The 20,316-nt window shown below is 39.1% G+C and overlaps 1 protein-coding gene across 17 annotated transcripts in view; it reads right to left on the reverse strand.

The window, feature by feature from the left end:
• The window catches only part of KDM6A (lysine demethylase 6A), a 161,198-nt gene that overhangs the window by 79,314 nt on the left and 61,568 nt on the right, over nucleotides 1-20,316 (reverse strand). For all 17 annotated transcript variants that reach the window (XM_064151856.1, XM_064151860.1, XM_064151862.1 and 14 more), the window contains exon 5: nucleotides 3,437-3,495. In XM_064151856.1, coding sequence (XP_064007926.1) covers nucleotides 3,437-3,495 — 59 coding nt within the window. The remainder of the gene's footprint in view (nucleotides 1-3,436; nucleotides 3,496-20,316) is intronic.

Consider the following 20,316-nt stretch of genomic DNA (forward strand, 5'->3'; position numbering starts at 1 on the left):
GAGGTGAGATGCAGTACCACAGACAAAAGCCAAAGGTTGGCCTTCTGCTGTGTGCTTTGTCTTCAGAGAGTTGTAGAATTCAGCAGCAGCAGAGATGGGTTGTGGAGAGTCTGCTCAGTGATGATATCTTGGGAGATGGAGGTGCTGAATATGCTGGCTTCCTCCCTCATGCCCACTAAATCCAGGTGTTTACCTGAATTAGGTAAGAATAACGGAAGACTGCAGCTGTCTTCCAGATGTCAAGATTTTTGTGCTGAACTCCCATGTCTCTGTTCCAAGGAGTTAAACTTATCCTAAAGGGGCAAACTGCAGTGTAAATAACATCCTAGCCTACAGAACAGCCAGGATGTAGCATTGCAAATAGACTGGGATGGCTGAGAGGTTACTTTAAAGGAGCCAGGAGCAGAGGCAGTGTTTCTAGCTACCACTTCTATTGAACATATGATGACAATGTTTCTGTTTTGGAAAGGATGGCTGCAGTAGGGCCAAGAAGTTCCAGTTGAATAGGACAGATTTTCCTCAGGCACTCTGCATCTTTAGCCACAATGGAGGTGAGGTAAAGGGTCTGGATCAACTATAGCACTAGTCTTTGGCTTTCTTCAGGACTGAGTTTTACACAACACTGAAGTTCTACGTTGATAAGGATTTCTTGGGCTTTGGAGCCTCGTGGTATGCTAAACGGAGCAGTAAGGGTGACTGATCTCTCTGCTATAAGGTGTTTTTGAGGAGTAAGTTGTCCTTCTCACACACTGTCCAGTGACTTTCAAGATAACAGTCACTGAAAACAACACAGGCCAGCCTTGGAACACCAGAGCTGGTACACAGTTGTGATCCAGAGAGGTGTTAAGAGCCAGTTACAGGACACAATCGCAGAGCTTGGACTCCAACTTTTTATCTTGGTGAGACGCAGTGTAAATCAGCAGATGATAGACCAGTCAGGGTCAGAATCCTTACTGAAGTACGAGAAAAATCTGGCACCAAAGCCACTACACTTGTTTGTAGTTACTGCACAGAAATTAAGGGTAATTTTTTATTGACTCCCTTAATTCTTAAAAGACAGCTAAAGAGTATTGTGAAATTACTCAATCTGTGTGACTATTTCAGCTATCTTTATTCAATTTGTGTTCTACTTGATAAAGAGGGAAACAACAGGGAAAATCAACCAACCCTTTTACTTACTGCTTGATGACAAATGGCACGAAAGAACAGAGTATCAAAATTTAAGATCTATAAGACCTGTTTTACTACACTTCACTCACTCGATTTATGGAGTTAATCCCTTATGACATATCTCACTAGAATAATTGCATGAAATAGCTTTGGTTTGATCATGCTATTGCAACATCTGTGTACACCTTGAGAAGTTTCAGTTCTTACATGAACAGCCAAACAAAATCACTAACCTAAAATGACAGATCAGGTAAGATTTGCACTTAAGATAATGCTACTTAATGTAATGCTACTTTAGTATATAGATAAATGTATAACATTGAAATACAGTAAATTGCATGTGTCTTGGAGCCAAGCCAACACTTCTTTCTATGAAAGCTGGAGAACATAAATACAAAATATGAACAAGAATTCTATACCTAATCTTATTGCCACTTGTTTTTTATCATGCCTCTATATATTAGGCATGATTTCAAGCACTTCCTTTTAAAAGGACTATGTATGTGTCTCTTATCTAACTATCTAAATGTGGTGTAGTAATGTCTAAATGTGATGTGATAAATATCTGTGGGTTGGATTTAAAAAGCTCACAGACGAAGCATGAGGGCTTAAACCACCTCAAATGGTCTAGGTCTTCTCTACCTACCTGAAACAGAAATTTGTGTAGTTCAGCAACTAATGTATGGAACAATAAGTAAATTTTGACTAGCATTTTGCTCTGAAAGAAGCAAGACTCTCTTTGCAATATGTAAGAGAGTGCTGTGGAGGATTAAGATCTACAGAGAATACCAAGTAAATTACTTGCTATCGCCTCCCAGTATATTGTGATTTTGTCAGAACTAAGCATTCACAACCACACAGCCCACTCCTCTGACCTCTAAAAAACCACAGTAATAGTAAGAGCTCTCAAAGGGCTTATATTTTTAATTAAAACAACAAACAACCTGCATATAAAGGTGCAAGATTTTATCTGTGTTAGGATTTTCTTCCTCTAGAAATTCTACTCGATACTTTAAATATTTAACCATGAAGTCACACATGCATAAGAACAAGAATATTCTGAAACCTGGAAAAATTCATCCAAGGTTGATCACAATCTTAAGATAGTGGATTCTCAGGTTTTCTGCAAAGTTTTCTGTCATTTTGTTAATTAGAAAGCAAAAGAACTGCATGCTGCATACAAAGCATGGCTTTCATTTTACCACTATTAAGAGAGAAAGAAGCAAGCTGCAAGATCGAAAAATAATAATCCAGGTTCTGGGCTCAGGATTTAATCATCTTTAACTTAATTTGAAGAATGAAAGCTTATTTAAATTATCCTGAGGAAAGAACAACTCTGATGTCTTTCAGATATGTCGATAATTTTCTGGGGCAGGGCAAATCTCATTTTATTGTTCCAAACTATCAGTTAGCAGTCACTTACTGCATTCTTAGCTGTAGTCATCCTTAACCCAGCAAGATGATAACCATACTAGTAAACAACGAAGCAGTAAAGTCACACTTACTTCATTAACAGTTTCCACACTGAGTGTTAAAACCACTGACCCAGAAACACTGCACCTTTCTCACTTTTCTACACTGACTGTATTTCTGCAATAACAGAACCCAACAAAAGTCTAAGGACCTCTCGGTGGAACTCCAGTGATTATTTCATTCATCAGACTCCTCTCATCACCAACAAAGCAAAACCAAAACCCCCAACTGAAAAGCAACCCTCCCCCAATACCCAGCAGCAGAGCCTTTCAACCCCCAAAGTGCTACCAGAATTTACAACTCTTTCTGGTTTGACATAAGTTTTAAATGTCTGATTCAAAACTGCATGTACTGCTTCCTCACATCCACAACTTTCACATTATGCAGCTATGCAAAAATGACTGAATACCAACCCAAATGAAAACAAGCCCATCTTGCCACTTCTTTTCCAAGAGAATTGTAAAGTTTTCTTGTAAGCAGGCTTTCAAGCAAACACAAGCTACAGACTATTGATAACAACAATTCACAAAGATTTTTGAGTCATACTGCTCCAGCTCCCTTGCTGAACTGCATTACAGGGAGCTAAAAATCTTTCTCCTGTGTTTTGCTTTGTGTTTGCCGTGGGCATATTAGAGTAAGTGAGACACGTAACCCAGGACAGCAAGTCTTCAAATACTGTATTGAGAACTCAAAAAATTGAATTATTGCACATTTGCACCGACCTGAATTTGAAACAGTCACCTATCAATAACACATTGCACAATATTGAAACTGTTAGCTTATTCCAACTTACCACTGAAAGGCATTGTAATGGAAGTAGACCAAACCAAGGCCATATAAAAAGGCAGCATTCTGTAAAAGAAAGAAACTATGTTTAAAATGCAGGTAAGAAAAAACATAACGCTGTAAGATTTGAGTTTACAGTATTTTATTAATCCTCTGACATTCTATTTCTATTATTAGATAAGCACATTTAAATTTCAAGTTGAATAGGTAGAACCAAAGAGAAGAAATAAAAAGACAGGTAGACATTTGAAAGGAAAAAAAAACAAATCTCTGCCAATTATTTCTGGAGGAATAGTGACAACAATAATATTCAAGCACTTTTACATCAGAGAAACTGATGTGCTTTGTTCTACTTGTGTAACAGCAGGGAAGGAAATGATGGGAGTAGAGGTCTTCGACAAGTATATAAAGTAAATGTTTTTATGACTGAAAACAAGTCCATAATCATAATAATTTATACTCCTATGAAAGTAAATAAAGCTACACACTCTAATTTTGGTGTCTAACACAGAACATTAATTATATGAATCTGAAAATGTTTAAGGAAATGTCACTTTTCTAAACACTAACAATACAGACCACTGGCTTTTAATCTGGCAGTCATGTTTCTTCATCATTAATTAAACTTCTATTTTCTATTTCTCCACTTTCTAGAAGGCAGCAAGGGAAGCAAACTCAATTGAAAAGAGCACTGTCCTTCCAGAAACCCAAATGCCCCCATTTTCTTTTAGCAGAAAATTACAATTCTTTTCTCAACTGAAATTACTAAAAAAGTTGAATGAACATTTAACAATCCCAATCTACAAATAATTATCACATATTTTACTTTGTTTTAAGTTATGTCCCAACATAGCTGTTTTCTATTTAGAAGAGCTATTTCACTATTCACAGGAGACAACATGTGTGTGCTCCCTATGACATTTTTAGGCTCCTTCTCTGGGCAATTCTCATTTTGAGAGACCAGGATTACACCACGAAGAACACAAAGCTCTGACACATCAAGAAGAGGAGAAATTTCCACTGTGGAAGCTTTTTGTTCAAGATAATCCCTCTTCCACTTGCACACACTTCTTCAACAGCAAATCAAATTTCTATGGAATTCCACAAAAGGAATCCTAGTTATGCCTTAAACAGAACCCAAATATAAAAGGTATAATCAAATTTCTCCTAGAAAACAACAGGTATTTGTAACATAATGTAAGTGCAAATTAAAATCAGGGGGAAAGTCCAAGATCCTTTCATGAATACAGTTGAATCATAGCTTCAGCAATGAACATCTTCCAAGAAAATGCTGTGTTATAAGCAGTACTACAACAAGCAGAGCACTGGAAGACATTAACATGGACAGTGGACAAGGAAGTACATGAACAATAAAATATGACACATTACCACTACCATAAAACCACATTCCTGTTTAATAGAACAAAACCACAGCATGGACATCATAAAGATAAATGATCTCTAATTCCACACTTCCATGTATTTCCTGCTTTCCAAGCATGCTTTTGCAACAACAGACTAGAAAAGTGAGCTCAAAACCTGAGTTTACATAATGCCTTCACTTCTAAGTAATTTTAAGAGAAGAAATAACATACAAGAAGGGGTTTAGACGTGTACAACGCTGAAGCATACCCAGTAATCTTAAGTGCGTGTGGACCAGGCTCATTTGTAGAATAGAACTTAACAAAACTTTTCAGTGTGACCTTGACAATCCACGAACTGCAATCAGAACTAGCTCACTGCAAAGACTTAGAATAATAGTAGTAAGAAAAATCCGACCACACTGCAAAATTCAAGTAAAAATATGCCAAACAACTAATAGCTTTTCAATCTATAAAGAGTTTAATTTCCTCTTCTGAAACTTAGAATTCACAGTCCAAATGAGGTTCAGATTCAAAAGATTAATCCAGCTGATTGTTCAATCCTAAGTACTAATAATAATCAACTTTCAAGACACAAGAAAACCAACATGCAGCTGATCTGTCCAAATAGAATTAACAGATCAAGTTCACACAAAGCTTTCAGGTTGTCACCACCACAGTAAACTACAAATTAACCATGATTTTTCTGTCCTTTGTTCTGTGTTTAGTTTTCCCATTTTCCTCTCATTTGGCCTTATAAAGTACCTGAAATTGGCCTGAAAAAAAAATTCTCTTAAACTGCCACTGTCTTCTCAATACAAAATAAGGTAAGACTGAAGACTCTGCCACTGTCTTCTCAATACAAAATAAGGTAAGACTGAAGACTCCGGTCTAAAGGTGCACATCCTGAAATGTCAGAATATACAGGATATACAAGTTAAAAGGTAATACAGAAAACACAACATCCCTCCCAGAAACCTGAGTCCCCAGGAGGGGCTCTCAACTATCCTTCCACTTTCCTCCCACCCCTCTACCTTACCGTAGATCTTGCCTTATGTTTAAGGTAGCTTGGAGGGTCAGCCACGGGGGTTAGGAAGCACATCGATTGGTCACACAGATGGCAGGTTAGGTTAGAGAGAGAGAGAAGTTCAGCCCAGAGCCCAGACAGCAACTCTGTTATCTATATTTATGTTCTTGTTCTTATACATCTCAGCAAGCCTATGAGTGAAGCAGACATCACCACTATTTCCTTTTCACAGCCTGCAATCTTAATTCTTCTCTACCAAAACATTCTAGCTGGCTTCAAACTAGCACAGAAAGTATGGATCATTTTTTCCATTCCAAAATACTACAGCTTTAATCATATGTAACACTATTAGCATTGCTTGTCACTTACTAGATTTGTCTTAAAGGGAGGTATTTTTAATATGCATTTAAACCCAGATAGGAGTTTCACGTGGATTGGAAGGTATTACAGGGTTTCAGGGTATGCAGCATTTTCCCCCAAATAATTCAAGGTGAGATGAATATAAAGTTCATTACTTCAGCAACTGAATTTCTGTCTATATTACAGAGTATCACCAAGTTCAAAGTACAGCCAGGTTCCTATTGATAACAGCCAATATAAAAGGCTACAACAGCTAAATGCATACCAGGACCACACAGAGTGATTACACTAAATTTCCATCTACAGAATGCGTTTTTTCTTAACATCATAGGATTCTGTGACTCCGTTTGCTACCAACACACTCCAAATTAAGGTATCTATTTTCAGTTGACTCTGTTACTTTTATTTGGTCATGTTTTGATCAAAAACTATACATGCCATGTTTTCCAGTAAAGACTAATTCCTCTAATTTAATCCATGCTAGTCAGAATTCTGCTAGAAACATCTGGTAAATACAAGCCCATTTTTTTTCCTCCAAACGATTTTCATTGTAATTATCTCATAACAATGCTTTTCTTGAACATCTTAACCCTTGGGAAGGTCTGAAGATCTCACACTACTAACATCTAATGTAATTTTTATGTTATCAGATTTCTTCACTAAAATCTAGGATAAACAGGAAGAATACCTCAAATTTGGAGCTGGATGTCTGAGGTTTTTTGTTTGTTTGTTTTTACAGCCATGCTATATTAAAAAGCCAGCAAATTAGAAATGCTATTTTCAAGCTGGTATCATTTACATTCACAAACTATCAAAGTCAAAATGTTTCATACCAACCACTAGATGGCTCAAATATCTCTTGCCATTTTACACAGTTAAGCAATTTAAGAAGACTATTAATGAAGTTGTGTATTCTGCTACATAATTGCACTATTTTGTGCTAAATATCATTTCTGTTATATTTTACAAAATATATAAGCCACAGTATTTTATTACTTGGTAACTCAGAAGGCAAAAATATATCTCTTTCTTTCTGTGGAACTGAGATGAATAAGCCTACTGAAGACTTCTTGGTCTTGTTACAACAATTAAGAAAAGAAAAAATAATCAATGAGTAAAACTCCACTCATCTCACAGATCTTCTATATAAACTCAAATTTATACTGTCTTTGAAGCAGTAGATGGAAACAGACCCCAAATATTTCATGTGCTCTGTTTTCTAGCCATTTCAGGTCAAGTTCAACACAAAACTTTTTTCACCATCTTAAAGAGTGCAGCAGATGCTTCCTGCAGAAAGACATCAGAGCAGACCATCCCACTTATACTTCACAAACACATGGTCATAAAAATGCACCTGTCCTGTGTAAGAAATGGCCACACTCACATTCAGACTTGCAAACAGCATCTTAGACTGACACCTACCACATCTGTGTTCAGGTATTTTTTTACTAGTAACACGCTTATCCAGCACAAAGAGTTGAGACCCTGTCACCAGCTCTAATTCATGCTTCATAAACACAAGAACATACAAAGAAGTTACATCTGGAAATTAAAATCTGTTTGGCAGGCACTTCTGGAAATTCAGAGAGCAGGAAAAGACAGCATCCAGTTTGGACCTTGCACCTTAAAAATGCAAAGGAACGATTTTTGTCACAGTTTCATAGCACTGCTGATTGAGAAGCATTCCATAAGGCTAGCCTGCCACTCATTTGTGCTGATAAAATAATTTCTAGAGTACTACAGCAACCTGGATGCCAGAATTGAGTTATTAATATCCATGTACAAAAGAAAAAGTATTATTTTTAACTGGATCAGTTTCCCAGCCAACTTCACTGAGTAGCCCCTCCATATACAAATGCATTAGCACAACTGAAAGAGTGGAATGTAAGCAAAGTAAGTAAAAGCTCTTTAAGCCTACACTTCCAGCAATAAAATGCTTATCAAATCTAAAATGATTTTTCAGACACAAGTAGAATCCTAAATAAAATATATAAACAGACTATCTACTTTTTTTTTTTTCAAGCTGCAGTACTTTATTACCTCTTAAGCCATATATGAACATTTAACTTTAGAGAAAATCAGCTTCTACCGGTCAGTACAAGATGGATTAAAACAGCTACAGGCTGGGGACAGAGTGGCTGGAAAGCAGCCAGGAAGAAAAGGACCTGGGTGTACCGGCAGATACTAGGCTGAAGATGAGCCAGCAGTGTGCCCAGGTGGCCAAGAGAGCCAATGGCATCCTGGCCTGCATCAGAACAGTGTAGCCAGTAGGACAATGGAGGTTATTCTTCCCCTGTATGCAACACTGGTCAGGCAACACCTTGAGTACTGTGTCCAGTTCTGGGCAACAAGGCCAGTGAAGGGCCTGGAACACAAACCCTATGAGGAGAGGCTGAGGGAGCTGGGGGTGTGCAGCCTGGAGAAGCGGAGGCTCAGGGGTGACCTCACTGTTGTCTACAACTACCTGAAGGGAGGCTGTAGCCAGGTGGGGGTTGGTCTCTTCTCCCAGACAACCAGCAATAGAACAAGGGGACAAAGTCTCAAGTTGTGCCGGGGCAGGTCTAGGCTGGATGTTAGGAGGAAGTTCTTCCCAGAGAGAGTGATTGGCATTGGAATGGGCTGCCCAGGGAGGTGGTGGAGGCACCGTCCCTGGAGGTGTTCAAGAAATGACAGGATGAGGCACTCAGTGCCATGGTCTAGTTGACTGGATAGGGATGGGTGCTAGGTTGGACTGGATGATCTTGGAGGTCTCTTCCAACCTGGTAGATTCTATGATTCTATGAATTAACACCATAGTCTGCCTATCAGTCTTCTCCAATCAGGTGAGACACTATTTCTTCTTCACGGCTCTTACAGACAAGGTAATATAACGCCTTTACTTTATTTACAAGTTGGCAATATTTGGATAGAACTCAGACTGTATCCCATCATACCATGAAAACACAAAACACAAAAAAGGCAAAACAAAGCAAATAAAAAAATCCACCAGCCAAAACCAAAAAGCCACAAGCAATCAACCAACAAATATCAGGACAACCAAAGTCTCTCTGTGTAGTTCACTGGTGAAAGTCTGAAGGAAAACTATGCAAAAAAGATGGAAGTTCAGCACCCTTACGAGACCAGTGACTGCTTTTCGTTTGCTTACTACTGTGGGGAATCAAAAAGCCTTTTAAGACATATTAAAATTGCTTCCAGCAGCACTCCACAGTCTGGCCCAAGTCACTCTGGGCTGCAGAAGATGCACGTGGGCAGGGGTCCACTGCTCTTCAAAAAACCTAACTAGGCAAACAAAGTTTTACAGTTTATTGCGCATTCTGCAGTTATTACAGGGTCTCTCAGCCACCTGTTCAGAGCAAAAGAACAGTTTTTGTGCTCAAATGTGTGAACAGGTTTGTTTATTAACAACAACAAAAAAAAGCTGCAGTTTTGACATTATTGTGCCTAATACTTCTTCCTGACACTACTCAATAAATACTAGCAGTTCCCTGGAGAACATGTACCACATAAAAAAACTACACTCAGGCTGTTGTGCACAAGCAGCTATATGCCTTTGAGAGCTGGCAGGCACTAGCAGTTCCAGTCACCAAATTGTAAGAATTCAGGAGAAAGAGGAGAGGGTTCATATAAAATTTGATTAGATTTGTACAAACATGAGAGTTACTTAGCTACACATTCCCAACTCCTGTAAAAATACTGAGATTTCTTTAAAGAGTGTATTAAAAATCAGTAGTTTTTGGCTTCTTCATGGTCTTACAGGAATTTTATTGTACTCAAAAAATCATTAGCTTTATAGAGGGTCTTTAAAATACAATTACATATAAAATGCACAGCCCTGCTTCTTGAGCAATAATCACAGTAGTAAAAGAACTGTTACTATGTGCCTGCATCCCGGCAGCCACGAGAAAGCAATCAACACATAAAACTCACTATTGCTGTGACAAATACATTATGACAAATACAATTAATTAATTTCTGTAACATCTTGGTAAATAACTACAAAGTATTTTGTGCTGTCTTTAAGAAATTGTATCTTTTCAGAGTGTAAGTATTGACAAAATATGCTTACTCCTAGCAAAAGAAAACTTTCTAATAGATCTCATTCATAAAACACTTTTTCCTTTCACAGAAAAGTTCTTAAGGTGAAGCAGAAAAAAATAAACCAAAACAAATAAAACTCAAAACCAAACCAAACCAAACCAAACCAACACCACCATCTACAAAATAAAAAATATATATACTTTGTTTTTCTTCTTTTTCTAAGTGGTTCTCATCTCGAAAATTACTATACTCTCCTCCCCATCCTGCTCCCTTCTCATCTCCTCCTCAGTAAAGACACTGTCCATAGCCTTTTGCGGGACAACTGCCGAGGCTTATTGTGGGACAGGAATGCAGGTTTGCAAGTTAATTCAGTGCACTTCAGGAAGAAGGTCGAGATACTTACAAACAAGAGATGTTTATATTATCTCTGGAAGTGAAGATCTGCGAAGCTGACCTGTCCAACAGCTAATGGAGGGAGTCTTGTGGAGGTAAGGTGGTCCTGTTTCAGATAAAACTAATGCAGCTCCTTGTCTCACTAGTTAAGGACCTGAATGGAGAAGGCTGACAGGCAGGCTATGGTATTATTTCATTTTTATTCATCCTCTATTAACCCACAGAAGATGATTTTGAAGGCTGTAGTGCCTGAGCAAAGCCCTTTGCCTAACTAAGTGCAATTTTAAAGTTGACACCCTTCAGTATGATAACGAGTTAAGCAGAATACATGCTACTTAAAAGACTATGTCACTCAACTCTCCAATCAAATCATGCTAAACATCACCTACAAGGCAAACAGACGGTGTGAGGGTATAAAAATCAGTCAGGAGGACACCTCTCTAGAAGTAGGGACTGTGGATTTAGCAGAGATGAAGATGGTTGACAGGGTGCAAACCTTTTCCTGCACCCAAGTCAGGGACACTTTCTTGGCAAGAACTGCACTTTCAATACACAGCTTAACTTTTGCTTCACATGTATTCTATAGCAGCACTACAGCAAAGATATGCATCTTTGACTATGCTGGATGGTACCCAGGATTTATTAACTTGAGCTTGATCACTTGTAGTTAGTGCATTTATCACTGGCAATCCCAAATACATTGCATCTGTCACTTTAGTAAACCAAGTATCTCCATTGTTTTAACTTTCTGAACCTGTGCTGCTGCAAGTCTTTATTGTGGCATTAGGAAAGAGGCAAACATTAATTTTGTCAAACACTTCCAGTAAGAGCCCTGGGGCTCTGAGACAGATAGGCATCAGGATCTCACCTTTTCAACTCCCCCTGAGTAATACACTATGCCACAAATGCTTTGCAGGGAGCACTTTAATACAAAAGACAGTATGATAAAGCAACATTAAATAACTCAAAACCTCTTAATGATGGAATACATGTGGTTCTGTAAGCTGAATATTCCTTTACCTGTAAGTTTAGGTCCTTGGCAAAATGGAATATTGATTAACTAGTCTGCCTCCTCGAATGTGTCATAAGAACAAACAGTTAAGCAAACAGAAATGGCTAGAAGCTGCGCCGGCAGAGCTTCAGGCTGGGTATCAGGAAGCACTTCTTCACTGAAAGGGCTATCAAACATTGGAATGGTCTGCCCAGGGCAGCAGTGGAGTCACCATCCCTGAGGGTGATCAAGTGGACCTGGTGCTTCGAGACATGGTTTAGTGTTGACCCTTCGGTGCTGGGTGAAGAGTTGGGCAGGATGATCTTTGAGGTCTTTTCCATTCAGATACATTCTGTGAAGTTTCTAAACAGTGATCATTCCTGTGGGTATGCTTTCTACTGAAACTTTGAAAATTCCACTGGATGGAAACACTGTAATTTTCAACTTGATGTAATTTCACTGATTTAAGTATTTTAACAGAAAATCATTTCCAAAACACATCAAGCAAGTGAAGGTGTTGTGCGAGATACAAAGACTAAATTTACCTTAAAGACACTCCATAGAGATATTTTGTTCAAGCTAATTTAATACTTCCACGGTGGGCCAAGACCCCTAGGGTCAGGTTCAGGGTTACTCCCCCAGGAGTGTTAACCCTATACACCACTACAGATTCCCTGAATGCTGTTAACAATCATAAAGCTCCTAATTTTTTTTTCGCTTGATACATGATTTTAAAAAAGATCTGACTCCAGAAAGGAAGCCATCATTTGAGACTACATACTTTGTAATTAAATCAATTTGCTCAAGGTTTGCACAAAAACCTCTGAGTTTATCTCTCTGGATATCATCTAGTCTAATCTGCTCATGGAAGGGTCGATTAGATCCCGTTTTCCAGGAAATCCATTGAGGTTTCAACTTGTGCCTGCTGCCTTTCTGTTCTGGTTTGAGTTAGAACTAATTCCATTCAGTGATTTTACTTTCCAGCTCAGTCTAAGCAACTGCACTTCCTGAAGTTAACAGCATGTCTTTACAAGACAGTACCTGCTTCCAGTAGGGATAATGCTCAATGTCTATATTACCAAGGACTGGTAGGCAGACCAGGGTCACTGCTAAATCTTGTGTACATTAGTGGTGCAGAAAACACTGCACTTGCAGGGAGAAGACAGGACAGGTGTATCTAAACTGATCAACAAAATCTATTCCATTCCATATACATAATATGTATAAATAAAGCTGAGGGATCACAAGCATCAAGTTCTCTTCTTCAATGGCTGTATCCAAGGACTCTTGTTCATTCTGCCTTTTGACCCTAATCTATGTGTTCCTGAATCCACATCCTGTTTGCCAGCAAGTCCAGTCTGAGACTTTTCCCATTGCCTGCATGTAGCATCAGTGACAGTGACATTTCTGTTAGGAGGTTTGGGTTAGTTATCAGTTTTGTGTATGTGCACATGTGTACATAAATACATTTATTTTTAGATATTTGTGTTTTGTTTTACTGTTATTATTTTCATTAAAGCTGTTTTAGTTTTCTTTTCCAATACATAAGTGTCTTTCCCATATTCCCTTTCTCTTCCCCTTTGGAAAAGGAGAGGAGTTAATAGAAAACATCTGTCACTTGTCCACTGGCCAGCCCAGCCCTAACTCTTGACATTTTCCTTCTTTCACCAGGCACCACTGAGAAGAATCTGGCTCTGTCTTCATTAGTTCCACACATATTTGGACACCCTTGTAAGATGGCCCTGATCCTGCTCTTCTCCAGGCTCAATAACTACAGCTCTCTTAGCATGATAGATATTCCAAGTCTTTTATCAGCCTTAATCATGGCCCTTTAATGGTGTTGCTACAGTATCTCCCTGTTTCTGTTCTACCTGGGAGCCCAGTACTCTACAAGAGTCTTGCCAGAGGTCAGGAGAGATATTGGTGCTCTGCCTTATATAGCCTAGGATGCTGTTGGCTGCCATTGCTGCAGCAGCATATTGCCAGCTTATGGTCAGCTTGTCCACCAGCACACTCAGATGTTTTTCTGTACATCAGCTTTCCAGACAGTCAGCCTCCCGTACAGTCTGCTGACAGGTCATGCTGGTGCATTCAGTTATTCCTCCAGAGATGCACAACTTGGCATCTCCCTCTGTTAACTCCATGAGACTCCTGCAGGCAGTTCAGGTCTCTCTGAACAACAGCGTAACTGTGTGGTCTTTTCTTAGCTATGTGTTCTTCACAAACTTGCTGAAAGTGCAACTCTACCCCAGAGCACAGATCATTAACTGATGATGCTGAAGAAGACTGGCCCTGCTATCAACCTCTGGCATGCACCACTAGTAAGTGGTCTCCAGCTGAACTTTGTGTTACTAATCACAATCCTTCAAGACCAGGTTAGTCAGTTTTCAGTCTGCCACACTGACCACTTACCTAGTCTGTACTTCATCAGTTTGTGTAGGAGTAAACTGTGGGTGCTGGTGCAGACACCAAACCAGATACAAACAATATCCATTGCTCTCACACCCTCCACAAAGCTGATCATTGCATTGAAAAGGGCTATCAGTTTCATCAAGCATAATTTCCCCTTCATGAATCCATGCTGATTACCTCCAATGACTTGCTTGCCCTGAATGTACTTCAAAGTAGTTTCCAGGATAATTTGTCCTATCACCTTCCAAAGGATGGAGGTGAGGCTGACTGACACACAGTCCCCTAGATCCTTCTTCTCTCCTTCTTGAAGGCGAGAGTGACATTTGCTTTCTTCCAGGCTTACGGAACCTACCCCACAATCAGCACAATCTTTTCTAGGACTGTTGAGAGCAGACTCAGTGTGACATAGACAAGCTGTCTCTGCACTCTCTAATGCATCCCATCAGGTCCTGTGTACTTGCAGATATCTGATCCATATAAATGTTTCCAAACTTGATCCTGCTCTACTAGATTAAGTCTTCCTGGGACAAGACTTTCCCATTGGTCTCAAGAGTCTCAAAATCTCGGAGGTAGGTGCCATCACTAAAGACCAAAGCAAAGAAGTCACTAAGCACCTCAGTCCTTTCTGTAGCCTTTATTACCTGCTTCATTCACCAGTAAGACTTACATATTCTTTAATCTTCTTTCTGCTGTCAGTAAACCTGTAGAAGCTCTTCTTGTCCATCACATCCCTCACCAAATTCAACTCCATGTGAACTTCTGTGTTTCTTACGCAATCCCTGAATACTTGGATGATGTCTCCATATTCCTTCCAAGTAGATTAGTCTTGATTCTATCTCTCATATGCTTCCTTTTTATGCCAGAATGTTGTGAGGAACATCTTGTTAATACATGCAGGATTCCTTTCCTTTTTTACTCCAACTGCCTGCAAGTCAGGATGGACTCCTGAGCTTTGATCAGGTTGCTCTTGAAAATTAACAAGCTCCCATGGACTCCTCTCAGGGCACATACAAGCAGATTTTTCCAAGCTGATGCCTGAGCAGATCAAGGTCTCCTTCCTTAAGTCACAGAATGTTAGGGGTTGGAAGGGACCTCTAGAAATCACCAACTCCAATCTCCCTGGCCAAAGCAGGGTCACCTAGGGCAGGCCACACAGGACAGGGCAGGTTTTGAAAAACTCCAGAGACGGAAACTCCACGACCTCTCTGGGCAACCTGTTCCAGTGCTCCCTCACCATAAAGAAGTTTCTCCTCATGTTGAGGTGGATTCTCCCATATTCCAGTTAATACCCATTGCTCTTTGTCCTACCACTGGGTGCCACTGAAAAGAGATCATCACCCTCATCCTGACACCCACCCCTCAGGTATTCATAGCAGTCGATAAGATCCCCCCCTCGGCCTTCTCAAAACTAAACAGCCCCAATTCTCTCAGTCTTTCTTCACAGTCCAGGGTTTTGACTGTACCATTTGCCTTGTTCTCTTGTCTCAGGACTCTCATCATTTCACAGTCCCTGCAGCTGATGCTGATCTCAACCTTCATAATCACAACCAGTTCTTCATGGCTGCAAAGCATGAGACAAGGAGACCACTTCTTGTTGGTTCCTCAATTAATTGTGCCAGGAAGTTGCTCCTACTATAATTCAGTAACCTCCTAGATTGCTTATACTCTACTGTGTTGCCCAGCCAGCGGATATCAATATGGCTAAGCAAATGCAATGCTTCTTCCATTTGTCAGAAGGCAGCCTCATCTACTACTTCTAGATCAGGCAGTCTGTAGCATACAACTACTGTAATATCACCTGCCTTGGTCACGGTCATCTACTTATCCTGATCCCTAATTCCTCCACTGTCCAAAAGCAGGGCTTTGTGCATTCTAGCTGCTCTTTCACAAAGGGTGTCTCTCCCTCTTCATCTTCCCAGCCTGCCCTTCCTAAAGAGTCTTTACCTATCCATGGCAGCACTCCAGTACCTGAATTATCAGCACTACATCTCTGTTATACCAGTGAGATCATAGCCCTGCAACCACATGTGATCTCCAAGATCTACTTTTTCCCCATGCTGCATCTCTGTGCATGATTACTTCAAAAAGGCAACCATTTCTGCTGCTTTCCCAGAAAAAAAAACCTTGAAGAGATTTCCCCATAGTGCTGTCCTGCAGATACTTCCTTATTTTGTCCACATCCCTTCAGGTGGGGTCCTAATATTGATTGGCATGAAAAAAAAATCCCAGACAGTAGTTCTTTTCAACCTATTAAAGGCTATTCTATTTTTTTCCAGCCAAGTAAGTTTGCCTTACACAAAATATTAGGTCTCCTCACAAATGGTTTCAATCAAAGTACAGAAATTAACATCTGTTCATGCATACAAACAAACATTACTGAAACATCTTTTTGGGAAGATGACATCTGAATGGTTTATTGAAGTGTTTTGCTCCTATTGATCTGGCAAGTATCATCGCTATTTACAGCCATCATGTTTCAAGCTTTTTATGAAACACAACTACTAGGATGGAATTTTCTGTTCCCTCCTCACCATTTCCCCAACCCTTTCCAGCAAAGACAGGCATCCCACTGAGTTTACAAGTAGCCCAATTACTTCCCTGTCAGTTTCTCACTGCTGGAGAATCACTGATGGGATAATGCCTTAACATCATCAATTAAACAGCTGCTCTACCTGAGGCACTCTACACTACATAAACTGGAATGGACAAGCTGAATATACTAAGACATGAGTTGGAGTTGTTCAGCCTGGAGAAAAGGGAGACCTTATAGCAGCCTTCCGGTACCTCATGGGGGTCTATAAGAAAGCTGCAGAGGAGCTATTTAGAAGGGCATGTAGCAACAGGACAAAGGGCACTGGTTTTAAACTAGAGGAGGATAAATTTAGGTTGGATATTAGGAAGAATTTCTTTACTATGAGGGTGGTTGAAGAGGTTGGGAGGGAGCCTGAAAAGGCTGCCCAAGTAGGTGGTGGAGGCCCCATCTCTGAAGACATTAAAAGTCAGGCTTGATGGGGCTCTGTGCAACGTGATCTAGTTGAGGATGTCCCTGCTTACTGCAGGGTGTTTGGACTAGATGACCTTTAAAGGTCTCTTCCAGCCCAATGCATTCTATGATTCTATGAACGACTACAAAGTGACTCAAAAGGAAAAGAAAAAAAATGACAAAAATGAAGCTGCAAAAATGTCTCTGTTTTTTCTCTTCAATCTTAACCCACATTGTGGTAGGCAGTAATTAGAACCAAGCTGAATCTGGAACTATGCTTAATGGAAGAATCTGAAGTTGAATTTTTAACCAAATTCCTTGAGAATGTTTTTGCTACTTATATGCTGTTCTTTGCAACTAACTCTTGAGGCTCTTTGCTGCCTTCAAATGAATTTATAGAAACCAAGACAACTCAAAGATAAAAACATGGTGAGTATCGTTGACAATACCTGTGGGATAGACAAAAGAGTCCCCAAACAGAGGCCTATTTTCAGAAAGCAGAAAGGACTTTAATTATTCTCACCTCTTTGGGAAGAGACACTTGGCCCATTAGCACAGATTTAAATTAAGCATGTGCTTTTCCTGCTCAGAGATGTCATAGGAAACAAGATGTCATTCATGATGCTTCACTAGTAAGAACAGAAGGAAGTACATCAGCCCATCATTACCCAGGCTTCATTAGCTCTGGCATAAAAGCAATTTGTTCTGTAAAATGCAAACTGAAAAAAATCTCTCATTTGGAACAAAATTCTGAGTATCAGCTTCAGAAAAAAAAAATCTCAGTGGTCACTTCAATTAACTCTCCACTGGTCAGTAACATTTTGGGTTATATATTTTATGCACTGTTATAAATATATCCCAATTTAAAATAAGAATATGTTAATTTTTAAATGGTTTAATTGTCTGAAGTATCAAAATGCAAGATCATTGATTAATGGTTGCTAGTTAGGTATCAATTATTACTGAAAATGGTTTTCCAATTAAGACTGCAGTTGGTTTAGTAGTAGTCACTAATTGGTGTTCTAATTGGTGATTTGCTGTTTTATTTGTGAGAATATACAAATACTTCAAATAGGATACAACAGACAAGGCAGCAGGCCCACATGACAGGCAGCTGGGGGAGCAGACAAGATGGCCAGCAGCCAAGAGCAAAGAAAGCAGCTGGGCAGCCCACCAACCATTCCCACAGAGTATTTCAATTCCATCAAATCATCATTTCTTAACAGAAAGCTGTACATCAGTAAATTTTCAGCCCACTCTGTGAATATATATACTAGTGAGATTAAGAGCCTTCAATTTCTAAGGGCAAAACAAACAGAAAAAAACCCCAAAACCACAGCACCAAGACAAGCGGTAGAATATTCCTACTCTCCATCACCTCCTTTCTGCTAACTCTGCACTGTTCCGCTTAGTTTTGTCTTCATCTACTCAAGCTCAGCTTTCTTTCCCCCAGTAATTCCTCTTCTTCTTACCACTACTATTGTACCTGACAGCACTTAATTACTTCTGTCAGTGGTTTACTTTCAGAAAAATTAACTCAGAAAAACTGCAAATGGAAACATCACAACTGTTCCCAGCTGAGAATGTGAATGTTTTTTAATCCACTAGTCTCTCTTGTGTTGTTCTCACTATTACCTTGTAAGTGCTAAGAAACACTCAGAGTTGGTAGTTTTAAATTTTTTCTTACTCTGGAGCATTTTACTGCTAAGCTCCATTGCCTATGCAGCTAGCTGATATCCTGAAGGAAGAGGGAAGAGAGGACAGAAAAAGCTCAATTAACCAATGCCATAGTATAGGGATTTTTCTCCTCCTCTGTTCATCTGACATGCAAGACTCAAGGGAGGTCTTATTTAAAGACACCTTGGTAAGCTGAATTGCACAAATTAATTTTACACTACAATTGCTGCTCCTCATTGTGAATGGATACTCCCTTACTCTTAGCCCTAAAAAGTCAGCAGAATTCTTTTCTAACCTATATATATAGTATGTATTGATTCACTCTCCTTCCTCTCTGCCTCCTCTGCAAACGGTTCTTAGACTTCTATCATTTAAGAGGAATTTCATTCTGTTCTACATTTGAGAGTAGGATGCCTAGATTGTAGCAAAATGTCAAGTTGAACTATACTTATCTTTTATATAAGACTACATTTTCCAGTTAGAGGCTTCTACACTGTTCTTTATTAAACTAAATGTTGTTTGGGCTTCTAACTTTTTCTCCATACTCTCTACTGTATTCTTCTGATACTTAGGTCAATTTCCTGAACAAAAAACAGTTTCAAATACATCAGTTTTAAAATGTCAATGAAATTCTACATGATATATTAGTTCTCCATCATGTTTTTTGGTTTTGTTTTATTGTTTGTTTGTTTAAACCTCTACATTTATACCATTTGATATAAAAAAAAAATTATCTTCTGTTCTCTAATATCAATATTCACTTTCACTTCCAACTATGAAAATCATTTAAAAAAATGTAATGCCAGCCATGCATTTACATCTATTTCATGTGACACTAATAAAAATCTATTTAGATTTTCTACCACCACAATTAACAACTAATTTCTACCACTCCAGAGATCAAAGACTGCTTAACTTACATCCTGTATGCTATAACCCAACATTTCTGAATGTGATTCCACTTCAGTGTAATCCAGATCTACATTCTTAAAGCAATGCTTTCAACAATTTACATATTGCCTTATGGTTCAGTTGTGGAATGTCCATATAAACAGGATCATTCTTTAATTAAAGGTATCAAAAATAAAGCAAGTTCCACCCACAGAAAGACAACAATAGTTCTAAACCACGAAGACAGGGCAGCTTCCTACATCTGCCATCATGGCACCACAATCACTTGGCAGATCTCAAAATAGGCAGCCATAAATATCCTACCTTGGAATTATCAATACTCTTTGCAGTACTTCGCTTAACCAAAGATGAAAGCTGTCTCTCAACTGTACAGGAAAGTTAATATTAACATGAGAAAATTACAGAATTAAGGGCACTTAAGTACTCTTCTGACAGGAATAATTCCCAATATTGTATGAAAAAAAGGTTAACAAAAATCTACCCCTTGGGCAACAGACCCACAGCCATTGAAGTCTTCCTTTGACAGACAGGGAATATGACAAGCACAGAGCCTAAAAAAGGTCTCTCACAATCGATGCCAATGAAAAGGAGAGAATATGAACTCATTTTCTGGAAGGACTAATTTGTGCTCGATGCTTTGCAGACACATTAAAGTTCCAGTTTTGGGGACCATTTCCCTTTTTTTAATGTGTTTTTGACATTACCTTTAATCCTCAAAACCAAACACCCTTTT

This window comes from Pogoniulus pusillus, chromosome 12 (assembly GCF_015220805.1).
Source record: "Pogoniulus pusillus isolate bPogPus1 chromosome 12, bPogPus1.pri, whole genome shotgun sequence".
Taxonomy (NCBI): domain Eukaryota; kingdom Metazoa; phylum Chordata; class Aves; order Piciformes; family Lybiidae; genus Pogoniulus; species Pogoniulus pusillus.